This window comes from Trachypithecus francoisi, unplaced genomic scaffold, assembly GCF_009764315.1.
Source record: "Trachypithecus francoisi isolate TF-2019V2 unplaced genomic scaffold, Tfra_2.0 Lachesis_group4, whole genome shotgun sequence".
Lineage (NCBI taxonomy): Eukaryota > Metazoa > Chordata > Mammalia > Primates > Cercopithecidae > Trachypithecus > Trachypithecus francoisi.
Genome location: NW_022681469.1, coordinates 134508980 through 134527730, shown reverse-complemented (window position 1 = coordinate 134527730; position 18751 = coordinate 134508980). Strand labels below are relative to the sequence as shown.

Here is an 18751-nt window from a genome sequence, read left to right as displayed (position 1 = left end):
TTCTGCTAATGTTTGTTTTCCCCACTTAACAGCTATAGGAAGATAAGGACTGTGCTTATCCTGTAGCCTGCTTAATCTCCAGCGCCTACCACCATTCCCACAGTACAGCAGGAAACAGATGCAGTAACTACTTACTAGGTTAATGTGTAACTTAATTAAGGAATGAAAGATGTGCCCATGTGAAAGAAATACAGTATGAGAGTTAAGTTTACTTAATGTAATACATGGAAAGTATATAAAGCAATGTTTGGCACATACCACGCACTCAATAAATGTTATTTGCTCACCTAGAACAAAAATCACCTGAGTAGGGTAACACAAGAGATAAAAGCTGTTATTGACTGAGAAATTATAAGGTTGAGCATATACTGTGTAGTTATCCCTGTTAGACTACAGTGCAATGTACTAAAGGAACTACAGTAATAACCCATCTCAACAGTTTTTCATTTAATTCATTTTACCATTTGAATATACAAATGTTTAAATCCCAGATCTTTTCACATATTCCTAATTGAGTTCAACACCCTTAAATAAAAGTATTCACAATAAAGAATGCCTTGGCCATATGAAAGTCTATGGAATTGAGCAATGAGAGAAATGTCCATGCTCTATTCTCTCAATGGATGGAAAGAAAACTGGTGCTCTTGAATATTTTAAGGAAAGGCCGGCAGGGTACAGTGGCTCACTCCTGTAATCCCATCACTTTGGGAGGCCAAGATGGCTTGAGTCCAGGAGTTCAAGACCAGCCTGGGCAACATAACGGGACACCATCTCTGCAAAAAATTTAAAAATTAGTCAGGTTTGGTGCCACACACCTGTAGTCCAAGCTATGTGGGAGGCTGAGGTTGGAGAATCTATTGAGCCCAGGAGGCTGCAGTGTGCCATGGAGGCTGCACTCCAGCCTGGAGTGAGACCCTGTCTCAAAGAAAACAAAACAGGCTGGGTATGGAGGCTCATGCCTATAATCCCAGCACTGGGACTGGATCACAAGGTAAGGAGTTCGAGACCAGCCTGGTCAAGATGGTGAAACCCCGTCTCTACTAAAACTACAAAAATTAGCTGGTCACGGTAGCTGGCACCTGTAATCCCAGCTACTTGGGAGGCTGAGGCAGGAGAATCCTTTGAACTTAGGAGGTGGAGGCTGCAGTGAGCTGAGATCGCGCCACTGCACACTCTAGCCTGGGTGACAGAGCAGGACTGTCTTTAAAAAGAAAAAAAAAAAAAAAAGCAAAGGCCACACATTTTATTCCTAAGACTTGTGAAAATGAAACTAAAATGAAAGTTGTGACAATAACTTTATATTTCAAGAAATTAAAACCCCAACAGTTGCTTTGAAATTAATAAAAAGTAAATCTCATCATGAGGAAATAGAGGCAAAGAGAAATTATTAATTAATAAGTAAAACTAAATAAATAAAAGGAAGACTGCAAAAGACTTGAGGTCACGCTGCCTCAGTTTATTCCAACACTACAGCAAGCAAAATTTCCTGAAGAATTAACTAGAAGAAGAGATTTGGGGAATGAACACCCACTGAAACAAGTTTTTTAAGGCCATCAATCTAGTTTGTTTTGAAATGGGGTGTGTTTTAGCACTTTTTTTTCACTTTGTTTAACGTCATTCATATTGCTTTCCCCAAGAGTCTTTTTTTTATCTAACCAACCACATTTTGGCCATCTAAATACTTGTTAGGAACTTCCCAACCCACTATCAATGGAGAGGAATTATTATAAATAATTATTTCACTGTCAGAATCTCATGCACATGACAAATCAGATACATTTAAACCTGAGGGAGGCTTTAAGCAACAAATTTTCAAATACATAACTACCTATAATGTTCCAGAAGGAAAAAGAGACCCTCTGCTACATATACATGGCAGATGAAGGCACTCTAGTAGAAATGGACATCTGTGGTCTAGTCTAGTCAACTGTTTTATTTCAAAGAAGAAATATTCCTAAATCACATAAAGGTGCCTATATTAAGCTTGAATAACATAATAAATGTGGAAAGTGTGTTCACCATCTGATCTATGGCTTCTTGCTAAAAACACTGCTCTTTTCCATGTGGCCAAATTGATGTTTAGCCTGAATACATTTGTAATGAACGCTTCCCATTTTACTTTCATAAGCATTCGCTTTCCCTGGTTTCTTTCTAAAATTATTACTTTCAATGGCAAAAACAGCAACTACCTTTTCCCCTACCTAATGACTCGTCTAATCCTAATAATCCTATGGGTTAGTGCAGAGTAAAATCCTTTTGGAATATGTAAGGGAAGAAATTATGAATATGCTAAGGAATGATACCTACCTCAGGTCCTGTGATGTGCATCAGACCAGAAACAGCTGAGGCAACAGCATCATAACCAGCTCGCTGAGAAATTGGACCTGTCTGACCATACCCTAAAACAACAAAAATAAACATATTCAGCACCACACAGGGTGTGCTAAAACCACTGTACAATATAGTGTGTTAAAAACATTTGTATCCAGAAATCCTGCAGCATTTCGAGACTATTAGATCTATACTATTCCTTGAAGAAGGCAGTAAGAATTCATCATAGTGCTCGCCCTGGCTATTCTATTTTTTGGGTTTTTTTTTTTTTTTTTTTTTTTTTGAGATAGGGTCTCACTCCCTTCAAGCAGGGTGGAGTGTAGTGGTTCGATCTCAGCTCACTGCAACCTCCAACTCCCAGGTTCAAATGATTCTCTTTCTTCAGCCTCCCAAGTAGCTAGGATAACAGGTGTGGGCCACCACACCCAGCTAATTTTTGTATTTTTAGTAAAGACAAGGTTTCACCATGTTGGCCAGGCTGGTCTCAAACTCCTGACGTGAAGTGATCCACCTGCCTCAGCCTCCCAAAATGCTAGGATTACAGGCGTGAGCCACCGTGCCTGGCCTACCCTGGCTATTATTAAAAAAAAATCAGAGGCTGGATGCGGTGGCTCACACCTGTAATTCTAGCACTTTGGGAGGCTGAGGCGGGTGGATCACTTGGGGTCAGGAGTTCAAGACCAGCCTGGTCAACATGGTGAAACGTCTCTACTAAAAATACAAAAATTATCTGGGTGTGGTGGTATGTGCCTGTAATCCCAGCTACTGGGGAGGCTGAGGCACAAGAATCGCTTGAACCGGGAGGTGGAGGTTGCATTGAGCTGAGACTGCACCACTGCACTCCAGCCTGGGCAACAGAGGGAGACTCCCTTTAAAAAAGAAAAAAAAGAAAAAAAAAGGAAATAATTCAAAACCAGACCCATATTCTCACATGCAATAATCAATTAGAGTTCAGTACTGCCTCTCCCCTCAACATAGGGCATAAACCTCTGATGTGTCACAGGGTCCACCACTCTACTCCCATACGCCTCAGCCAGGTTTCAGTTACTTCCCTGACTCCAACAGGTATTTGCTACCCTTGTTTCATACACAGTAATATACAAAGTTAAGCAAAACAGTATCTCCCTGAGTTCTGTTTATGTATTTTCTCAAGTAAGCAAAGAAAACCTAAATAATTTTAAAATTTGGACATAAATAAAACAATTACATCAACTTTTACATCAATTTTTAAGATTACAAAGAGAAGGTAGAAAAGGTGTCACTTTTTTTCTTTTCTTTTTTTTTTTTTTTGTTGCCACCAGCAAGAATCAACAGAACACAGGAAAGATTTTCTACTACTCCCCTCAGTCCTGGTGCTTATTGCTACATCATGACGGTTGTATCAGGCCAGGCACGGTGGCTCACGCCTGTAATCCCAAGACTCAGGGAGGCAAGGCAGAAGGATCACCTAAGGTCAAGAGTTCGAGACCAGCCTGGCCAACACAGTGAAACCCAGTCTCTACTAAAAACACAAAAATTAGCTGTGTGTGGTGGTGAGTGCCTGTAATCCCAGCTACTGGGGAGGCTGAGGCAGGAGAATTGCTTAAACCCGGGAGGCAAAGGTTGCAGTGAGCCGAGATTGTACCACCACACTATAGCCTGGGCAACAGAGCAAAACTCTGTCTCAAAAAATAATAATAAAAATAAAAATAAATACAGGCTGTATCAGAAGCTACATAAATCTGTCTCCAAATCCTACCTATCAAGCAGAGTGGCCCAATGAAGAGCTTTCCATACACGTCAGTTACTTGCTGATATTCCCTGCAGATGCTGCTTTAGGAAGGCCATGACAGGGTTGCCTGCAACCCTTGTTTCTCCAGCCACCTGGAAGACTTTCCCTCAACGTTGCGTGAAAGAGCACCCTCGTTATATATGTTGCCACAGCGCTTATCACAATAAGCACAATACCATTATTTGTTAGATTTATTTTGTCTCCTCCCTACTAAAGTGTATACTCCAGAATGTTTTTCTGTTCCATTCACTGCGTATCCCCAGCCTCTAGAACAGTGTTCAATAACATTTATTGAAGGAATGAGTGAGTGCAAAAATATTTTATATAAAAATAATTTTTTGGCCAGATGTGGTGGCTCACGCCTATAGTCCCAGCACTTTGAGAGATCGCGGCAGGCAGATCACTTGAGGTCAGGAGTTTGAGAACAGTCTGGCCAACATGGTGAAACCCCATCTCTACTAGAATTACAAAAATTAGCCAGGCATGGTGGTGCACGCCCATAGTCCCAGCTACTTGGGAGGCTAAGACAGGAGAATCGCTTGAACCCAGGAGGTGGAGGTTGCAGTTAGCCAAGTTTGTGCCACTGCACTCCAGCCTGGGCAACAGAGTGAGAGTCTGTCTCAAAGAATAAAAATAATAATAACAACATTAATAATTTTTTTCAAAAACAAATAATCTATAAAAAGTAAATAAAGAAAACTACAAAAGTGATAATCACTAATTAATCTACCCAGATGTATTCGCCACCAGAAATGATCTTTCTCACAAATAAGCGTATGTAAAACAAATTCCACAGACAAAATTATCACTTAATATTAAGGAATTAAAATAATTCAAGATTATACTTATAATTATTGATGATTAAAAAATGGTGTTAAAACATGTCTCTGCTTATGCTTTTTTTTTTCTTTGAGACGGAGTCTTGCTCTGTCGCCCAGGCTGGAGTACAATGGCCGGATCTCAGCTCACTGCAAGCTCCGCCTCCCGGGTTTACGCCATTCTCCTGCCTCAGCCTCCCAAGTAGCTGGGACTACAGGCGCCCGCCACCTCGCCCGGCTAGTTTTTTGTATTTTTTAGTAGAGACGGGGTTTCACCGTGTTAGCCAGGATGGTCTCAATCTCCTGACCTCGTGATCCACCCGTCTCAGCCTCCCAAAGTGCTGGGATTACAGGCTTGAGCCACCACGCCCGACCTGCTTATGCTTTATCTTGGAAATTTTCAAATAAAAATAGATAGAATATATAACAAACTCATCAGTCAACTTCAATAATTATTCATGGTCAATCTTATTTCCACTATGCCTATTTTTCAATCAGAACTATGACATGAAGAAAAAAACAAAACCATTCTCATTTTCTTTTTTTTTTTTTTTTGGACACTGGATAGTGTAGTGGCACCGTCGGGGCACACTGCAACCTCGACTGACTCTGTTCCAGCAATTCTCCCACCTCGGCCTCCCGAGTAGCTGGAACTACAGGCACACACCACTACGCCCTGCTAATTTTTGCATTTTGTGTAGGGATGCGATTTCACTATGTTGCCCAGGCTGGTTTTGAACTCCCGAGCTCAAGCAATTCACCCACCTCAGTCTCCCAAAGCGCTGGGATTACAGGCATGAACTACGACGCCTGGCCACACAAAACCATACTGAAAAAAAAATCCAAACATCTTGATTCAGGTAAATTACAGTTTTGTCTCCCAATATCAATAACAAAACTTATAAATTCCTAACTATTATTTTCTCAAGCTTTAGAAAAACAAAAACGGGATACGAAGCAAATAAAGAGAAATAAACTATAAGTCAACATTCTCTGTGCAGAAATAAATTAATGCCAAGTTTTACAGAATGAGTTCCAGGGTAGGCCGTGTGCTGCTGTAAAGGGCACCCTGGCCCGGGATTCCAGCCTTCAAAGCAATGGTTTTCAAACCACAGGTAGTCCTCAGCATAAAACAAGTCTCCAGAAACAGAGAGAAGCTACCACCATCAGCTGGAAGGCCTGTGCACCGTGAACCACCTGTTATCTCAGCAGGACGTCAACAAAAGGAATTAAGTTTCAGTTAACTCTAGGTTCGGAAAATCAGGTGCTTCTGGCCAGAAGCCCAAATCCCTCAAATGGGACAAACCCAGGTCCCTCACCATCAGTGCAACTCTAAACGGACTCTTCTAAATAAAGGCCTGCAGGAAAAATTCTCTTTTTGTTCAGCTTAGAACAAGGGAGAGACACAAATACCCTAATTACTTTAAATTACAACTTGTAAGTATTTCTATTAAAGAGAAAAGGAATAGTTGCTCTCATTGGAAGCAATAAGGTATAGGGGAAAAGGGGAGTTTTTGAATTAAAAAAAAATCTGGATTCAAATTATAGCTCTGCCAACTATTAAATCTTTGACAATTCATTCAATCTTTCTAAGCCTCAATGTCTTCATCTGCAAAACAGCAATATTCACATTTATCTCACAGGTTTCTTATGAGGATTTAACTTGATTAGATAACACAAGCAAAATGAATTTTATATTGAGAGCTAAATATACACAGTTACTAAAGATGCATTAATCAATATATTAATATATTAGCTTACCTTTCCTACAAAATGTTGAGAATAACAAAAAGAAAACTACCCTGAGGTATGTCAAATGATGACAAGAGACATCTAAGCATTGACATTATGTTGTTTAATAAACCATAAAAATTAAGATATTTTGTACTTGGAACCTTGCACTTGTTCATAATAGCAAAGAAGCTGACAATAATAATAAAATGGCTGGGTGCGGTGGCTCACGCCTGTAATCCCAGCAGTTTGGGAGGCTGAGGCGGGTGGATCACTAAGTCAGGAGTTCGAGACAAGCCTGGCCAACATGGTGTAACCCTGTCTCTACTAAAGATACAAAAAATTAGCCAGGCGTGGTGGCTCATGCCTGTAATCCCAGCTACTTGGGAGACTGAGGCAGGAGAATCACTTGAAACCAGGAGGCAGAGGTTGCAGTGAGCTGAGATCATGCCATTGCACTCCAGCCTAGGCAACAGGGCGAGACTCTGTCTCAATAATAATAATAATAATAACAATAAACATATATATTCCATGATAGGAGTCAAAAATTATTCCACCTTTTCACCTTATACTTATAACTATTTAAATACTGACTACCAGTATATCAACAAATATTTATGAGAATAAATAAACAAAATTTTAAAGGAGAGAATGGACATCAAAGTGGTATTTTACTAAGATTACTCTGTTAGTGTTGTGCAGAATGAAATTATTCACTAATAATTTAATGAAGAGGTAGAAAAAATGTTAAGCCTGGGATCCAGATAGTTCTTTTAAATTTTATTTTTAGCTTTACAATTCCAAAAACAACTATAATTAAAATATAAATTAAAGAGGAAAAATGTAGGCATGTCAATTCTATTTTATATTCAAGTAAAGAGCTAAGAAAAATCAGGGAAGTTATGGAAAATCAGAGAGGAACACCCAACACACATTTTCTTTCTCTTTCTCCCTCCCTCTCTTCCACTTAGTAATTCACATTCATTTTAAGGAGCAACCTCGCCATCTTGTGGCATTTATGGACACTGAAAGCAAAATGTGAATTTCTACACTAGGTAAAAATGTACAGGGAGGAAGCTAAGGGGAAAAGATTTATTATCTCTTAATATTTTCCCTGAGTGCCGTATGATCTGGCCTGCCTAGCACGTTTTTCCTCTTAATTATGTCTAACTTTATATTTTCCCTCTCTCCTTAACCTCTGCCTTAGAAAGCAGGAGCTACCATTGGTGCTCTTGTTTTCTGTAATTCCTGTGACACCTCCCATCAGTGCTCAACACACTGTCTGTCAACCGTTACCCTTTTGGAAGTCACAGGTACCTTTGACAAACTGGTAAGAAGCTATGAACTCACCTCAGAAGAAAGTAATTGAACACATGCTCATACTCTTAGAACCCCATTCATTAACCCCTGTTGCCCTGGGTTAAGAGTCAGGCTAAGGACCTTCAGTAGGTCATCACTGCTCCAGGCCCGGAGCACTTCAATTATCAAAACAATTCTCCCAACAGGGATCTGTTCAAGGACAGCTTTGAGACTTCCAAGCAACCAAGAGACTCAGGATGAGGCTTTCACTTTCTAATAAAAGGAAAAGAGAGAACAAAATAAAGTATCTCTCATCTAGACTATTTCATTAGCCACCTGTTTCTGCTCTCCCTACCTCATTCTGGACTCTTGTGATCACAGTGATTGACTGATTGATTGATTGTGGCAGGGTCTTGCTCTATTACCCAGGCTGGAGTGCAGTGGTGTGATCTTAGCTCACTGAAGCCTCCAACTCCTGGGTTGAAGCAATCCACCCGCCTCAGCCTCCCAAGTAACTGTGAGCACAGGCATGCACCACCACATCCAGCTAATTTTTAAAATTGTTTGTAGAGATGTGGTGTTGCTTTGTTGCCCAGGCTACTCTTGAACTCCTGGGCTCAAGCAATCTTCCCACCTCAGCTTCCCAAAGTACTAGGATTACAGGCATGAGCCACCACGCTCAACCATACAGTGACCTTTTAAAAAGGTAAATCAGTGCACTACTTTCCTGCCTAAAGCTTTTTAAGGGCTTTCCAAGTCACTTAAAATAAACTTCCACTCTTTATCCTGGCTTAGAGCGCCCCACGTGGCTTTGTTACCTACTCTTTGGCCTCAGCTCATCTGTTTTCCCAATGCCTTATCTTGGGTCCTGATGTTCTTTTTTGTGTTCTCCACAGTTTATTCCCATGGCGGAGCCTTTGCACTACCTAGGATGTACTTCCCTCCAATCTTCACATGGCTTGCTACTACATCCTCCTCAGAGAAGCTTTCTCTGCCACCCAATCTAACATAGACTCCTAGGAATTCTCTAGCATTTTATGATATTTTCATTCTCTCTAAAGTACTTATCACCAGTAGATACAAAAGCATGTTGAATAAATGAGTAACTGTGAATATATAAGTATGGGAATAAAAACAACACTTGTTACAACTGGCTATAGGACAGAGATAAACCTCTACTTCCTCCAGTGATGTCTGAAATAACCTATTGAGGGTAGAGGACTCCCGGCAACTGAGTTCTGAAGTTCAACTGTTGAGATTCCCCAACAGTCCATATTTGGTCCCCTCTCTTCTCATTCTCATCTCTCTAATAAATCTCATCCCTTTCGTGGCTCTAAACAAGATACTGGCAATCCCCATATCGAGAATAACAATGACAACATTTATCAAGTTATTGTATATTAGACACTCCGTTAGACTTCTGTCAATTAGATTGTTTAATTCACAAAACAACTCTATGAATCATCCCCTTTTTACATCGGAGACATGGAAAGGTTAACTAATCTACTCAAGGTCACGCAAATAGGAAGTAACAGAGCTTGGATTTGAACCCAAGTCTGGGTCCTTAAATAAAAAGATGTTTATATATATTTATGCATGTATGGACATCTCCACCAGAAAGTCCTAGGTAATGCAAGCTGACAACCCCTAAGCAGAAGTTATCCCACTTAAGTCACACTCATATGCCACCAACCCAGACTGCTCCTTCTAAATTCAAACTGAAGGAAACCTAAGGGCCATCCTGGACTCTATTCTTTTACTTCCTGCCTATATCCAATGGATCACTAATTCCTAATTTTTTGACCTGCCAGATAATTCCCAAATCCACCCAGCCTCTCATCTCCTGCGATAGCCTGCTTACTGCTTCCCCTGTCTCAGTTTACTCTTCATGTGACTACAAAAGCCTTTCGAATTTGTAATTCTAATCAAGACATTACCTTATTGAAATTCTTAGGAAATCGCCTGTAGGATAAAAATAACGGTTCCTTAGCATGACATACTGAATTGTTTGTGACCTAGCCCCAACTCACTCCCTATACCTTATCTCTGGCCACCCCTTGACATGTATACTTAGAATAGCCGTTCTTCAGATATGCAAACTCTTTAACTCCTCTGAGCCTCTATACATGACATTTCACTTGTGATCCTCATCTCCATTATTTGTCAGTTCAAGGACAGCTCAAACCTAGCACTCTTTAAGATACAGACCTGGTCAATGATAGATTACTATGGACAAGAAAGAAGCAGGTTTCAAAGAGCACTAAGACCTATCCTGGTAATGAGTTCAAAAACAGGTATGTATTTAAAAGTAATACCATTATTATTAGCTAGAAGGTTAAGATTAATATTCTAGCAACTACAGAAACTCCAACAATAGACTGTTTACCTGAAAGGAAAACAAAATGCAATAAAATGCTTCATAATAAGCAATGTAATTCCTCAAAATGTATATACATATCTGGATTCTGTTTCTCTACTCATTTTCTAGTGTAGGATGTTCCTGAATTAAAATGATGAGGTATAAACTCCTGATGCTTTTTTTTTTTTTTTTTTGAGACAGAATCTTGCTCTGTCACTAGGCTCACTCATCATCTCAGCTCACTGCAGCCTCTACCTCCCAGGTTCGAGTGATTCTCCTGCCTCAGCCTCCCAAGTAGCTGGGACTACAGGTACGCACCACCAAGCCCAGTTAATTTTTATATTTTTAGTAGAGAAGAGGTTTCACCATGTTGGCCAGGATGGTCTTGATATCTCCTGACCTCATGATCCACCCGCCTCGGCCTCCCAAAGTGCTGGGATTACAGATGTGAGTCACCGCACCCGGCCTTTTTTTTTTTTTTTTTGAGATGGAGTCTCACTCTACTGCCCAGGCTGCAGTGCAGTGAGGCAATCTTGGCTCACTGCAACCTTCACTTCCCAGGTTGAAGCCATCCTCCTGCCTTAACCTCCCAAGTAGCTGGGACTACAGGTGCATGCCACCATGCCCGGTTAATTTTTGTATTTTTAGTAGAGACAGGGTTTCACCATGTTGGCCAGACTGGTCTTGAATTCCTGACCTCAGGTGGTCCACCTGCCTTGGCCTCCCAAACTGCTGGGATTACAGGCGTGAGCCAACACACCCAGCGCATTTTTTTTTTTTTTAATATTTATTTTCTTATCCATCCACTAAAAAGGCCTAGAATCAAAGACTAATCCAGTATCACTGAGATTCCTACTATCAGACAGTGGTATGTAAATACAACTTCCCACTAAGAGGAACTAACAGTCCTTGAAGAAATGGCTGATTCCAGGATGGGGCAGGAAATGTACAAAATGTTCCTGGAATATCTTGTTGTAACAGAAATCAAGGAAGCTATCAAAAATTATTGGTCATGTCATAAAGATGCAGAAGCCAACCCGGAAAGGCCTTTACTGGCCTGAGAATGGCCAGTAAAGAAGGATAACAATTGCAAAAACTTGAAGCACATCAAATATGCTCAATACCGTGGGTTCATAATGATATTACAAAAAAAAAAAAAAATAGCCACTACTGGTAAAGCCTAGGGGAAAATTCATTATTATGACAACTGGTAAATAAAGGGAATGTGTATCCCTCCTGCCTATACCTCAGGGTAATCAAAAAGCTGATGACAGAAAGAGTCCCCTTACTGAAGTTTCCCAACTAATATATGAGGAAGGAATGATAGAACTAGTATAGCACATTTTATAATTCCTAATAAATTCACAGATCTAGGAAATCATCATCAATGCCTGCCAACATCACAGAGTAAGTAATGTCCAGCCATTATATGCCTCTTAGTGGAACTGCACACCACCTTCTATGAAGTATTTTTGGCCAAAAAAAAAAAAAAAAAAACCCCACAAATCTGAGCAAGTTATAATCAATTTATAAAGAACAACAAAAAAAATTAACATCATAGGAATGTAGCAAAATCAAAAAATACAACAGGACAAATTAACTGGTTTTTTAAATAAATTTCAAGAAAAAAGACTGAGAAGGAACTATAAATGTAAAGTCTTAAGAAATACATAACTCAACTGCCATGATTACCTTATTTGGATCCCAATTCAAATTACCAACTAAAAAAGAGAGAGAGAGAGAATTGGGAAAAATCTGAAAGACAACTGTATATTTAATGATATTAAGGAATAATGACAAGAAAGAAAGAAAGAAGAGAAAAGAAAAGAAAAGGCCGGGTACGGTGGCTCACAACTGTAATCCCAGCACCTTGGGAGGTGGAGGCAGGATGGATCACTTGAGGTCAGGACTTCCAAAACAGCCTGACCAACATGGCGAAACCCTATCTCTACTAAAAATACAAAATCAGCCAGGCATGGTGGCGCATGCCTGTAATCCCAGCTATTTGGGAGGCTGAGGCAGGACAATTGCTTGAACCCGAGAGGCAGAGATTGCAGTGAGCCCAGATGGTGCCATTGCACTCCAGTCTGGGCAACAAGAGTGAAACTCCATCTCAAAAATAAAGGAATTATGATATTTTTACTTATGTGTGATAATGGCATTGGCCTCCAAAAGTGCTGGGATTACAGACGTCAGCCACAGCACCTGGCCTGGATGTCTATGTGTTAAAAGAAGAGTCCTTTCCTACTAGATATATCCTGAAATATTTAAAAATGAAATGATGAAGTCTGAGATTTGCTTTAAAATAATCAAGGATTATTCAACTATTATATATCAATTTAAAATTTTTTTGATAAAATAATGTTGACATTGGGAAGTCAAGGCAAGAGGATCTCTTGAGCCCAGGACCCCATCTCTACAAAAAATTTTAAAATTAGCCAGATATGGTGGCACAACATGTAGTCCTAGCTACTGGGGAGGCTGAGGTAAGGGGATCCCTTGAACCCAGGAGGTCAAGGAGGCTGCAGTGAGTTGTGATGCCATCACCAAAGTAAGACTGGCCATGAATTATCGTTATTGGGCTGGGATCTTAAGATCTTAAGATCTATTATACTGGCCAGGCTTAGTGACTCACATCTGTAGTCCCAGCACTTTGGGAGGCTGGCAGGGGGTGCGGGGGGGTGGATCACTTGAGGTCAGGAGTTCCAGACCAGCCTGGCCAACATGGTGAAATCTCATCCCTACTAAAAATACCAAAAAATTAGCTAGGCGTGGTGGCGGGTGCCTGTAGTCCCAGCTACTTGGGAGGCTGAGACAGGAGAATCACTTGAACCCAGAAGGTGGAGGTTGCAGTGAGCCGATATAGCACCATTGCACTCCAGCCTGGGAGATCAAGTGAGACTCCATCACGGAAAAAAAAAAAAAAGACCTATTATACTATTCTCTCTACTTTAGGTAACTTTAAATTTTTCCGCAATAAGATGTTTTTAAAATTATTTATTTTTTATTTAATTATTAATAATTAACTTTTTTATTTAATAGATTGTTTGTTTGAGACAAGAGTTTTGCTTTTGTGGCCCAGGCTGGAGTGCAATGGCAGGACCTCAGCTCACTGCAAGCATGAGCCACTGCTCCTAGCCAATAAATTTTTAAGTGACATGCAAATTTCATTTTGTATGTCTAAAAGTAGACCAAGGAATTTTAGAGCTAAATGGGTATGGGGCAAAAATTCTTACTTTACAGATGAAAAAACTTGAAGACCAGATAGGTTAAGTGACTTGGCCAAAGTCATGAAGCCAAGCAATAACAAAACTAGAACTAATGCTCATTTCAGTTTTCCACACTGGATACCCTACACCTGAAGAAAAAGAGTTAGTTTTCTATTCAGAAGATTCTCCTTAGCCACTTTTTACTTTTATGGAGTTAATTCAGAAACAAAACCAAGAGTCAGTTCTCTAGTGTTTTTAGTCTTTGTGTTTTTTTGTTTTGCAGACAGTTCCCTTGTGAGAACTAAATGAGACGTGGTCAGCAAATGGTTCAAAGTTTTACAGTCTTACAGGATTTCACTTCATTTTTTCTATTGACCTGGTGAAAAACCTTTCCATCACTTTGAAAGAAGTTTTGTCACAACCATACTGTCAATTTAGTAGTTTATCCTTCTGTCATGTGTATGATAATGTAGATTCACACAGTTGTACCTCATTTTGCTTTATTTCCTTTTCTCTTTTGCCCTCAGGGTACAGATACAGCATCTCCAACCTACAGATAGTCACTTTTCTACATGCAAGATTCCAAAACCAACCTCAGCACCATTCCAGTAAGATTTGTGTAAATTTCAATACACCAAGAGACCTCTTGCTAGCCAATCTAAATTAACATATAACCCAAAGACTCCATAAAGTCAACTAATAGCAGTAATTTAGGGTTATAATAATAATAGTCAACACGTACAGAGCACTTCTGTATTCTATAGACTGTGTTGGTGCTTCATGTGTCATCTCATTTAAGTCTCACAAGAACTATACGAAGTAAATTTTATTGCCCTAGTTTAATTATTATTGAGAAAATTGAGGTTCTGAAAGACTGAGTGCCTTATCCAAAGATACAAAGCTACTCTCTATGATTCTATAATTATTGAACTGTAAACACTCATTACTATGAGTAATATTTTACAAAATATTTCCATGAGTATCAACAATTCATCAATCTTAGCTGGGCACAGTGGCTCACACCTGTAATCCCAGCACTTTGGGAGGCTGAGGCAGGCGGATTAATTGAGGTCAGGAGTTCAAGACCAGCCTAGCCAACACGGTGAAACCCTATGTCTACTAAAAATACAAAAACTAGCTGGGCATGGTGGCACGCGCCTGAAATCCCAGCTACTTGGAGGGTGAGGCAGGAGAACTGCTTATACCCGGCAGGCAGAGGTTGCAGTGAGCCAAGATCAAGCCACTTACTACAGCCTGGGTGACAGAATGAGACTCCCTATCTCAAAAACAAAAACAAAAAAAATTCATATATTATTCAAAGACTAAAAATCATTAATATGGTTTACTACCTCAATCACCTTTGAAATTGGACCCCTCAATCTCTACCACAGAAAGGCAGCAAAACTGGATAATTACACAGCACCTAAAACTTCTGAAATGTAGTAACAAGCAGCATATGTCCCTAGCCACCAAAGGTAAATAAATTGGTAAGTTAAGCAGTATCCTGTGATGCAGCAAAAGCATACTGAACAAAAAAAGAAAAAAGTTTACACTAGTATCTGTCTTTATTACAGAATTCCCACTTTGTTTTACTATATCCAACTTGGGAATGCTAATATACAAAGGTATGTTTTGTCTGGCAATTGTTTCATATGCATATGTTTCATTTTCCTCAACTAGATAGCACCTGCTACCCCAACAGGCAGGCAGCCTCTGTGATACTAAGAGGTCTTGTTCCCTCATGGTACCCCACTGTAGACACAGCAGGGCTTCTCCCACAGGAATGTAGTGTGGATGCACCTATAGACAGCCTTCCTAGAACAATTGAGAATGATTGCAACCCCACAGGAGGAGCACTTCCCAAATTCAGGCCAACACAAAAGGCAGAGTCACAATTCCTCCCTACTTGGAACATCAACATCCACACAGATCACGAAAAGTGGTCCGGTCTGATCTGAATAGCGGGAACACTGGGACCCAGGAAGCAGTAGTATAGCAGGAATTTCATGAACACTTTTCACCTGACTGATGCATAGTTTCCCCTTTTACAGTATTCCATGCATGCCTGGAATGTTTACGTGATGTTTTTCACGTAAACTATCAAAATAAATGTTTTCAGAAGATTGACAGGAGCTAAGTATCAAGATACTATCTTGCCTACAATATACACTGTTTTTTAAGGAAAAAAAAAGTCTTCAAAACTATTATTCAAATGGAGTCTACAATTTCAAAGGCTCTGATGACCATATCAATGTATCTTGCTAAAAGTGACCTTAACTAAAATCACAATCACATACACACACTTATACACATGCACGTGCACACACACACACTCACAGATCATCCTAAATCCTAGAACACTTATTCAGATAAGGAGGGAAAAAAAACTATTATAAACCATACAGACTAAATGAAAATAAATCGCAAAATTTGTCTTCAAATTAAGAATTTAAATATATTTTCATGGAATCTAAAGAAACTACATCAGCAATTAGATCTATGTCCCAAAGATCAAACATTTTTTACAAAATGAATGCAGCTCACATTCTGGCAGATGGATCACAGAATCATTAAAGAATGAAGAGAATTACCATTGTTAGGTATTTTTCATTGTCAGGAGCAAAATCAAATTTCAAATGACAGGAATATAAAACATAATCTTTAGTAGAAAAGAAAATAAAGACTCAGCCAGACTCTCACATAAAACCAATTCCCTATAGCTGGATTCCCACACTCCAAATAGCAGCACTACGTCAGCCTGTGAAAGGACATTTTAGGCAAAGAACATAGAAACGTTCAGTACAGATCTCTTTACAAACCAAGACTAAACAACATCTCAAATCAAATCCAGATAAATGGATAACCCAAATGAGTAATAAATTAACAAGAATCACCTTCAGCCTTGTTCCATCGCCAAGAGGAAAACACAATTAAGTACAGTCTACATCTTTATTTAATAAAGATAAATGAAAGAACAGAATAAAAGTAACTAAAGTAAGTAAGATAGTAAATAAAATCCAGTAACCTTTGAACTGCCCAAAGTGAGAGCAATTAAAGTATTTTCAAAAGTGCAGACTTCAGGGCAAGCAATGCTTCCTAAATAGGCAAACATACAAAGTGGCTGCAAATCCTAGGCAGAAAAGAATGTGAAATCAGGAGAAAGAGCATGTAATGGCATGTATAACATGTGATGGCCCTGGTGAAAATGATCATTTATAGAATAACTAATGGGTGGTTTAAAAAGTTTGCAGTTATAAGCACATCTAATTCTCAGATCTTGGTTTTTAAATACCCTTTGTCACTCAATGGAACCAGGGCTTCTTGGATAAACGGTTGATTCCACAACTGGGGCAAGAAATAAAAATAGGTTGGGTGCGGTGGCTTACACCTGTAATCCCAGCACTTTGGGAGGCCAAGGCAGGTGGATCACCTGAGGTCACGAATTCGAGACCCATTTGACCAATATGGTGAAACCTCATCTCTATTAAAAATACAAAAATTAGCCAGGCGTGGTAGTGGATACCTGTAGCCCCTGCTACTTGGGAGGCTAAGCCAGGAGAATCGCTTGAACCTGGGAGGTGGGGGTTGCAGTGAGCCAAGATCATGCCACTGCACTCTAGCCCGCACAACAGAGAAAGACTACCTCAAAAAGAAAGAAAGGGAAGGAAGGGAGGGAGGGAGGGAAGGGGGGAAGGAAGGAAGGGAGGGAGGGAGGGAGGGAGGGAAGGAAGGAAGGAAGGAAGAAGGAAGGAAGGAAGGAAGGAAGGAAGGAAGGAAGGAAAATAGAATGTGCTTGTGCCAAAAATTAAGAAAGTGCTGGCCAGGCATGGTGGCTCACGTCTGTAATCCCAGCACTTAGGGAGGCCGAGGCAGGTGGATCACGAGGTCAAGAGATCGAGACTATCCTGGCCTAACATGGTGAAACCCCGTCTCTACTAAAAAATACAAAAAACTAGCCGGGCGAGGTGGTGGGCGCCTGTAGTCCCAGCTACTCGGGAGGCTGAGGCAGGAGAATGGCGTAAACCCGGGAGGCGGAGCTTGCAGTGAGCTGAGATCCGGCCACTGCACTCCAGCCTGGGCGACAGAGCGAGACTCCGTCTCAAAAAAAAAAAAAAAAAAAAAAAGTAGCTGGGCATGGAGGAACCTCCACCTCCTGAGTTCAAGCAATTCTCCTGCCTCAGCCTCTTGAGTAGCAGGGACTACAGGCACGCACACCACAGCCAGCTAATTTTTGTATTTTTAGTAAAGATAGAGTTTTGCTATGTTAGCCAGGCTGGTCTCGAACTCCTGACCTCAGGTTATCTACCCATCTCAGCTTCCCAAAGTGCTGGGATTACAGGCGTGAACCACTGCGCCCAGTCTATTCCACTAATTTTGATTTGACAAATATCTGAGTACCTACCATGTGCAGACAGTACTTCCAAAAAAATCGGAAGCTCTTAAGAAAAACCATCAGTGTTCAACAGTGACAGAAGCAAATCCATGTAGTACCTCATTTTGCAAAACTTAGCTTCTAATGCCTCCCCAGCTGGACATAAGGTTGAGGGACTGGAGAACACAGAGAAGAGGTACGGGCAGTAGTGAAGGTCTTCTTTAATTGTATCACTCTGGTGACCCAGTGTTGCCACTCCCTGGGATTGACAGGGATTTAAAGCCTACTTATTGTAACATGGGGCATTGTAATAGGTTCTTCCAAGATCTCTTCCACTCCATCATTGGGGATCTCTCACCACCAGAATTTTTTACATTGATGAATCTATCTGTTTTCCACCTGGACACTTCTAAGTCCCTCCTCAGCCCCAGGCACCATCAGCACACCACCAGCTTCCTTCTGCCCACTTGCACAGGCTCTAAAACCAGCACACAATGTTCTCTCTCTTACCCCATTCCACAGGAAATATTTGCAGAACTGCAGTGGCATCCCAAACCGCAGCCCTCCAGACATCCTCTTAGTCTCTAAATATCTCAGGCGTGAATCATATATAAATCCACTCATCCACCAAGCTCAGGAAACAAAAATCTCCCAGAAGTCCCAGTGAAGCCCCTTTCTTTTGCCATCAGATTATAAATTTCATAGAACTGTTTCTTCTGAAACTATGAACATTCAATTAACATTTATTAATTAAAAACGATTATGGGGTCGAATGCAGTGTCTCAGGCCTGTAATCCCAGCACTTTGGGAGGCCAAGGCGGGCAGACTACCTGAGGTCAGGAGTTCAAGACCAGGCTGGCC

At 40.4% G+C, this 18751-nt stretch overlaps 1 protein-coding gene across 4 annotated transcripts in view; it reads right to left on the bottom strand.

Moving 5' to 3' along the window:
• SUGCT (succinyl-CoA:glutarate-CoA transferase) overlaps positions 1–18751 on the bottom strand; it is a 738264-nt gene that overhangs the window by 636618 nt on the left and 82895 nt on the right. For all 4 annotated transcript variants that reach the window (XM_033193764.1, XM_033193766.1, XM_033193765.1 and 1 more), the window contains exon 7: positions 2308–2399. In XM_033193764.1, coding sequence (XP_033049655.1) covers positions 2308–2399 — 92 coding nt within the window. The remainder of the gene's footprint in view (positions 1–2307; positions 2400–18751) is intronic.